This window comes from Rhinolophus ferrumequinum, chromosome 21, assembly GCF_004115265.2.
Source record: "Rhinolophus ferrumequinum isolate MPI-CBG mRhiFer1 chromosome 21, mRhiFer1_v1.p, whole genome shotgun sequence".
Lineage (NCBI taxonomy): Eukaryota > Metazoa > Chordata > Mammalia > Chiroptera > Rhinolophidae > Rhinolophus > Rhinolophus ferrumequinum.
The window spans coordinates 14,937,658-14,946,277 of NC_046304.1; the positions used below are offsets into that span (position 1 = coordinate 14,937,658).

At 44.9% G+C, this 8,620-nt stretch overlaps 1 protein-coding gene across 1 annotated transcript in view; it reads left to right on the top strand.

Annotated features, from left to right (window-relative positions):
• TRPV3 (transient receptor potential cation channel subfamily V member 3) overlaps positions 1-4,971 on the top strand; it is a 33,479-nt gene extending 28,508 nt beyond the window's left edge. The window contains exons 15-18 of the mRNA XM_033091908.1: positions 172-446; positions 1,532-1,644; positions 2,788-2,867; positions 3,171-4,971. Of these exons, the coding sequence (XP_032947799.1) occupies positions 172-446; positions 1,532-1,644; positions 2,788-2,867; positions 3,171-3,265 (563 nt within the window). The 3' untranslated portion in view covers positions 3,266-4,971. The remainder of the gene's footprint in view (positions 1-171; positions 447-1,531; positions 1,645-2,787; positions 2,868-3,170) is intronic.
• Positions 4,972-8,620: the final 3,649 nt, after the last annotated feature.

The following is an 8,620-nucleotide window of genomic DNA, read 5'->3' on the forward strand; positions in this document are numbered from 1 at the left end:
GGCTTCTGGAAGAGCTGGGCCTGTAGCTGGAACTTAACTAACCAGAGGGAAGGAGGCAGCAGACCTGCAGTGTGTGTGTGGGGCATGTGTGTACGTGAAAGTACGCACAAGCTTGTTGGGTCATTAACCAGGCAGAGAGGCTAACGAGAACACCCTGTTTTGTCCTCCCAGCCCTGGCCTCGCTGATTGAGAAGTGTTCCAATGACAACAAGGACTGCAGCTCCTATGGCAGCTTCAGTGATGCTGTACTGGAACTCTTCAAACTCACCATAGGCCTGGGCGACCTGAACATCCAGCAGAACTCCAAGTACCCCATCCTCTTTCTGTTCCTGCTCATCACCTACGTCATCCTCACCTTCGTCCTCCTCCTCAACATGCTCATTGCGCTCATGGGAGAGACCGTGGAGAAGATCTCCAAGGAGAGTGAGCGCATCTGGCGCCTACAGGTGAGCATGGCGGAGACCGTGATATGGAGGCCTTCATGGGGACTCAGTTCAGCACACAGTATTCACAGCTATAAGCACCGGTGGGTCTGGGCTGGGGCCTGGGAGTCTACATAGGACCCCTGTGCTTGGCCAGGTTTGAGGATGCGTGAGTCTAGGTTCCTTGAGTGTGAAAGGCACTCAGGCTCACGGGGGTGCTCTTCTCAGAGTCAGTGGTGTGATACGTGGCTCACATACGTTAGGTCACATTATGAGGAGGATAGGGTGTAGCACAATGGAGGTGACAATTCTGCTCGCCTCCATCCTGGTCTCGACACTCCTCATATACTGTGGGCCTCACACGCTGAGGACACCAACCCACAGGAATGTCTAGAGGTGGTGACCAGACTTGGGAGAGGACTTTGCCTTGGGCAACCATGCCTTTCCAGAAATGGTGTTGGAACTGGGGTTGAAGAAGGTGGTATTGTTTTCAGATTATCTGCAGAGTTACTTGTGAAAGAGGGAGCAACTTCCTTCTTTGGCTCCAAGAGGCAGAACTGAGGTAGATGGGGCAACTACAGGAGAACAGCTTTGATTTGACACAAGAAAGTTTCTAATTATTAGGGCCTTCTTAATTGGCTGTTGACAATACTTAGGAGTGATTGGACAAATTATTGCCAAGAAAACTGCCGAGGGCATTCCAAGCCTGGGATGGAGGCAGGACTACCTGATGTCTGCGTTTCCCTGTACCGTGGGATCCCAGGATCCTAACATTTTCAGTTAGGAAGCACCTGACTTCCAAAAGCATTGTTCATGCCATGTGTAAAGCAATTGAACACCTTTCCCAAACTTTCTGGTTTTTCATTTTTGAAATCTGTGGATTAGCTGAACCGCCAGGATCTATGCGTTAAGCATCCAGGAGGGGTGGAGTGGGCTGTTTGGTGGTGTGTGCTGGTACACGTGTGTGCATATGTGTATGTGTGTATGCACTAGTGTGTGCATGTGTGTGTGTGTGTGTGTGTGTGTGTGTAGGTGTGTGCACACTCATACGCAACTGTGCTCCAGGGCTGGCCCCTCAGCGATGTGCTTAGGCTCGTTTCTGTCCCCAGAGAGCCAGAACAATCTTGGAGTTTGAGAAAATGTTGCCAGAATGGCTGAGGAGCAGATTCCGGATGGGGGAGCTGTGTAAAGTAGCAGAGGAAGATTTCCGGCTGTGTCTGCGGTAAGAAAGGGGGACAGGGCCCTTTGGCGGAAGCCTTCGGGCGGGTCGAGAGAGTCGAGTCGGAGAATGATAGAGAAACAGTACTGCCACTTGCACAGCCATGGTCTATTCTAGACTCCTTGGAAGGTGGAATTTGCTCTTTTGGGGTCACTGGCTCTGGGATGAAGTTTCCTGAGTTTGGAAGGGAGAGGCAAGGAGACTATGCCAGCAGCAGGTCCCCTATATGTCGTTTTGGAGGGGCCTCCACAGCCTCTCCCTCTCCAGTGTCTGGTCTAGAAACTATTTTTCAGCCTGGAATTCTTTGTCCTTTTGTCGACCTTGTATGGGTTCATGTGACACCGGGGGACCCAAGGCACATTTTGTCACTGGCAAGTGGAGAACGGCAGCTACTTTTGACAGATATCAAGTTTTTGATTTTAGAAAAGTTCTTGCACATGCCATGCCCATCTTTTCTGATGAACCTACCTCTTTCTACCCCCATCTGACTGCCTTATCCTACAAGCTACCTTCTTTAGGTACCTGAATATAACTGTACCTAAACCTGCTTCTCTGAAATTCCCATGCTGTCCCAGGAACCATCACTTCCGGCTATCATTATTATTCTAACAAATATCTCTAATGTTGACACCCTCACTCTGGAAGTGTTCTCTGAATGTGAACGTTAGCCAAACCATCGTATTCGGTTGCAATCCAATTCGGTAGACACTGCCCACTCTTTTGGGGTTTGAATTTTAACCACCTTTTAGTGCAACCTTAACCCTAGTTAACCGTCTATGAATTTAAACCTCATGCCTTTACATCTTCTCAGCTGGGGCCCTCCTGTCCTCCTCCTGTCTCCCCTTCCACAAGGACTGCCTCTCACCAGTCAGGCACCCTGCTGCTATCTGAAGTTGTGCCCTTTATACCTCTCTGAGTTCCTGGGTCCCACATACTGGGGGAACACTGATCCCTGCAGGCCTGGGAAAATGGGGACTTGGGCAGGTTTGGAACCCTAGCAATACTGATGTAACTTTGTGGGGCAGGAGTGCTCCTGATTCCTGGGACAGACAGGAGGGGAGCTGTCTAGGACACCCCCAACACTGTGCTATTTGTTTGCATTTAATGAGGTGCAGTTGCGAAACAGAATGATTATCACACTTGCAGGATCAATGAGGTGAAATGGACGGAATGGAAAACTCACGTCTCCTTCCTCAATGAAGATCCAGGGCCCGTGAGACGGACAGGTACTACTGCTGTTAGGAAGGATGATGACCACTCCTGTCTGACTGTGTGACTTTGGGCAAATCGAATTTGAGGGCCCTGATTTTCCCCATCTGTAAATTAGAAGGATTGAATTAAATTGGTTCTCAGGTCCCTTCCATCTCTAACGTTCTATAATCCTCATTGGAATAACTTCTAAAAATGAGGTGGTAAAAATAAAAAAAAATCCCAAAAAACAAAACAGGTGGGCACCAAGATAGGGAAGCATACTGTGCAGAATGCTGTATTTTTAAAATAGTGTTTTTTTGTTTTTTTTTGAAAAGTAGATTTCAACAAAGTCCAAGATTCTTCCAGGAGCAACAGCAAAAACACCCTCAACGCATTTGAAGAAATAGATGAATTTCCGGAAACTTCGGTGTAGAAGCAGAATCCAGAGCTGGTGTGAGCATGGGCCACCTAAAGCTGCAGGACAGGTCCTGGACTTTGTGCAGAAGGATTTGCAGATTGCTGGAGCCTGCCTCTGCCTGCCTTGAAGCAGAAAGCATCCTCATGCTGAGCAGTGGCTGAACTGAGAAGCAGTTGTTAGTTTGTCTGAGTGGGAAACACTCCGGCGAAGAGTTTGTGTAAACCTCTGGCCAGCAGTCCTGAGCCTGGGATCCAGAAGTCCCGGGTGAAGTCCCTGGTTTACCCACTGCAGATCAGCTTGGCTGGGAGAGGAGTGGTAGGGAAGGGCCCAGGGCCCGAGGAGCAGACTTCCTTCCTGCCAACGCTTCCTTGATAACCTTCAGCCCCAGCCCACATGTTCCACTGTCTCCCTTACTGTGGCTGGATTTCCTGAATTTATCCCATCCCAGCACATACCGGGGACTGGGCTAAGTCCGAGATCCTGGGGGAAGAGATAAGTGAGTTCTAGAAATGCCCTTCCGGAACCTTCAAGGAACAGGAAACTACCCTTGGAATGAGTATTCCTTGGCAACCCAAGGCTCAAACTGTCTCAAAGTGAGAGACGTTTTTAGTAGTGTCATTAACACGGGGTTTTATTTTCAATAGAGAAAAGACATTTCAGTTTTAAATGAAAATTACTTCAGATGAAATATATGATTTTAAAACTTGAAAAACAGATTTTAGGATTTGAGACTGGATGTTAGTAGTATGAACGTGGCCTCAGGGTGGCCAAAGCAAAGACAAAAAGCTTTTCTTTACACAACAAAGTCCACATGGGGCGTGCCAAGCAGGGCCTGTGTAAGTCGCTGTAATCTGGGTGAAAGTGCTTGGCCCTTTTCCTTATACTGGCCCTGCAATCGTACATGTCTCCAAGCCAGCACTGTGGCTTCATCTGAAACAGAAATAGCAGCTGCTCTATTTATATGGTCTTAAATCTCAGAGGTTACTATTCTATATCAGTATTTCTCATTGCAGGAATTGAACACAATACCTGGAATGCTCTGGTATTAAATATTTTTGTTAACTGTGAATTTGGAAGCAGAGGAAAAGGTATATGAGAAAGGAACACTTGCCAAAACGTGGGGCTTGTGTTTAGATCCTCATCCTCTGATTTTTCTCCCCCTGAAATTTTACAGAGTCAGTTCTAGGGGCAGAGGTGAAGTGGAGATGGAAGAAATGTCCCAGATTACTGGAGCCTAAACAACCAGAAAATTCACTCTGCCTCAGTTATCTGGTAAAAGGATTCGTGTGAGATTTTTTAAGGTGGAATCATGAAGATGTTAACCATAAATTTTAATTTTAAATAGCACAAAAATAAATTTGGCCTTTAGACACTTGGCAATTGGCTACTTAATTTGACTTGAGGCAAAATGAAATGTGCCGGCCAAACAGTCATGCTGGCCCCGGTTCTCTGCTTTGTGCTGTTCTGTGGACCAGCTTACCTGGGTGGGTAGAAACTTGGCCTTCATGTCCTTGATGGGCTGGGTCAGGGAGAGATGGGATGGGTCAAGGAAGCAGCCTGAGAAGTGCACAATCCGTAGCAGCCCTTGCACTCCCAGCTGACTCAGGAGCCAACCAGGGCTTCAAGCGGCAGTGGTTAGACCAAGCTGAGGTATGAGCAGGGGTATAGGGACCAGGCATGTCCTCTGGAAAAGGGAAGATTTTGGGGGAAGGGGTGGATTGTCATGGCGGAGCAGATGTGTTCAGATATGCAGAACTAGTGCCAAAGATCGGAAATTTCAGGGAGAAAGATTTTGGTTCAATTCAGTCCAGCAATTGCTCCAGATATTTCAGATGGTTAAACAGAAGCTCGTTAAGCACTTATTAGAGATAGTGTTAAGATCACAGTCAGATAAACTTTAAGTTTCTTTAAGCCTGGAGATCAGCATCCTGTATCCGGAGTTACCTGCTTACATCTATCCAGAATACGTGTCCTGGTTTGAAGGACAGCCATTTGGATCTATGGCACGATGCTCTATACTATGGAGCTGGGCATTCCAGATTTGCTTTGAGTTGGCTATGGCTGGATACAGCCATTGCCATTTTCTGCTTGAACAAAAGCTGGGAGGTTAGGCAAACAGAAATCAACAACGGGATCTTTGTCTTATCACATGTATGGAGAGCTGCATTCTGTGCCTCTCGATGGAATTTGTTGGCAGGACCATTTTCTGTACTGGATATTCATCCCCCAGAGGCTTTTAGCCTAGACGGTCTGACTTAGGTAGGTTTATGAAGGCAAAGGGAAGCAATGAGTCAAAGAGCGTCGGTTTAAAAGGACCAGTTCCCTTATTTTACACCTAGAGACTGAAGCTCGAAAAGGAAAGTGGGCTTATTCAAAGTGATGCAGGAAGTCATATTAGAGATGTTGAAGCTGGAGTGTTCTGATTCCTGGACCATATATATATATATATATGGTATGTATATATCATATATATCATATGTATATATCATATATATATCATATATATATCATATATATGATATATATCTTTTAGCACAGTTATTCAGTACCTTTCAGTCTGCCTTTGTGGTTGGCATATGTCAAGGGGCTGGGGCTTTTTTGTTCAGATGAGTCATGTTCGCAGTCTATATTGGCCCTATGGTCTCTATGATAGGTTTAAAACTCAAGTGTGCACACAGATGTACACAAAACCACACACATTGAATCCATGGGTATATCAGCACTCCATGATTTACATTTCAGTAATTTAAGGGGAAGGCTTTTTCCAGGGATGGACTCTCCCATGCTCAGGTAATGGTTTTGGCTGGAAATTTTCCTTTAGCTAAACTCTGCCTCTGGAAGAATCCATTTTTCTAGACACTATGTGGTGTATCTGTTTGGAATAAAAATGGTGCTTACCTTCCTCCCTGAGATGTGGGAGAAGGTGTCTGAGGTTGTAATGTGAAGTCATTAAGCTCTTAGAAGGCCCCTGCCTGATAGAGCCCAGTGTTACGGACAGTCCTTTTCTTCCTCAAGGCCTGGTTAGCTGTGTCCTGTTGCTCTGAGCAGGGTCCAGGCAGATGGCCTGTAATCCCGGCCTGTAAACCATACTTGATTTCTGCATTGATTTACATGTTTTTACTGTGATCTTGGTCCCAAACACAGAGTTGTCACCTTGTTCTTATCGAATGTGCCTGATCCTTGTAAATTCTAATTTGCATACTTGTTGTTAGTGTTGTATGTATGTGAAACTTTATGTTCATGAAAGAAGTCATAAATAGAGTAAGAACATTTTAGTGCCATTGAAGAAATGCTTTTATAATTGCTAATAAATATTTATTTTGCTATGTTACGATTGTGTTTTATCCTTGTCTTAGGTATGCCAATATGAAGGCCTACTAGAAATCCTAGAATGTTACTTAACATGAGTGGATAAAGGGAAGACCACTATTTGGACCTGAAATGTTATTAATTGGTCCTGGCTCAGGGACAGAGCCGGCACACTAAGACATGTCATTTTTGCATGATGTTTACATCTCAAAGTGCATTCACGTCTAGTACCCCAATGGAACTACTCAAGAACCCTGGATGCAGTTGGAGTAAATGGAGACTCAGGGAATTGAATGACATGCCCAAGGAATCACAGCCAGAAAGTATTAGTGATTCAGGATGTATGACCCCCAAGTAGTGCTCTATCTACTGGTGCTCAACTTATTTTGCATGGGTATAAAGCCGGGGCTCCACCTGGAGACCAGAAGTATAAATCCCTTCATCTATCGTACAGGACCTTTGTGAAGAGGCAATAAGGGAATGGATATGAAAGAGCTGATATCATTACCATCATTATTGCCCAACTCATATGTATGTGCATTTTTTCACGCTTTTCAGTTATTTCATAAGGATGACAGTTCTCAACTTAAATGCCAAGATACTGCTGTGCCTTGATGGGTTGCAGAACTTGCAAACAACTTATCAATAAGTGACATGCTACAGTTGTTGAATTATTTACTTAATTCAAATGATTCTCAGAATAACATTTTTCACTGGGATGTGTCTTCTAGAGTGGCAAGAAATGGGAATTGTACATAATCCACATTCTAGCTCAAATAGGCCTCAGCCTACAATCTAGGAATGGAATGTGTCATCCGTGGGAGCATTCTGGATAGATTGATAGGAAAAGGGTGGAAACCACTCTTACAGAATAAATTCCAGGTGTGGGATGCCTGGATCAATGAGTATGAACAGTTTGATGGCTCTTGATATTGTGAAAAATTACCTTCAAAAAGGTATTTTGCAATTTTTTCAGCCTTTGAGATTGTGTGATTCCCATTTATAAAGCTCTTTCATTCATATTGGTTATCTTCATAACACAGTTTCGTAGGTTTGATGAGTATTACTATTTAATAAGTGGGAAAATTGGGACTTGGAGAGAGATGAAATCACAGGTAAAGGTCAGAACGCTTTTTCCTGGGCTAAAGATCTAGGTTCTCTGAAGTTTACCGGTAAGTGCTAGTCTAGTAGAATTAGTGGGCTTGTATAACAGAATGGTCTAGCCTAGCCCGAGTCACATTTAAAAATCAGTGTCATCACATTTAAGAATAAGTGTCATCCCAGGAGGTTGGGATAGGATTTCCAGAAGAGGGAACAATGTGGGCAAAGATTCCAAGGTAGTAAGGGAGCTTGGTGTAGCTGAAGATGGAGAAGTCTATGTGGTCAAATTGCTGAGAGCAAGGGTGCAAGTGACATGAAACAGGGTTGGAGAGATGGGTGAAGGCCAGGGCACATAGGACTTGTCCTGCTATGGTAAGGCTTTGAGATTTCATATCAAGGGTTGGGTTAGGGGAAGCCTAACAGGTTTTATGCAGAGTGATTACTGAATGTGAACATTTCTCTGTTTTTGTATGGGCTTGTAGTCTTAAAAGGTTATATTTTCTCCCCCCACCTCCATTCTTTGGGACATAGTAACAGTCTGAAGAGTATGGAATGGAATGAATTTCACTTGGGAGATGGGAATACTCAGGAAGTGATTGGGAAAGAAGGCAACAAAAAGGCAGGGACGTTGGCACACTATGAAGACTTTTCAGTAGAGAAGGAATGTTTGCGCACACTTATTTATTCAACTAAACTTTACTGGGCATTTATTAGATTGCAAAAAAGACACTGGCAACGTCCTCAGGATGGGATGGAAGCGGAGAGGGGCAAAACGACAACCCAAGAAGGCTTTATAGAGGAAATGAGAGCTGAGTTGCATTTTGAAGGAAAAATAGGAATTAGCTGGAGCGAAGTCTGAGTGGGGGAGGGATGGAGGAATAAGGGAGGAAGTCTAGGCGGAAGGACTAGTCTGTGTAAGGCATATAGGAATAAAGCAACACAATGTAGACTGGAGCAGAG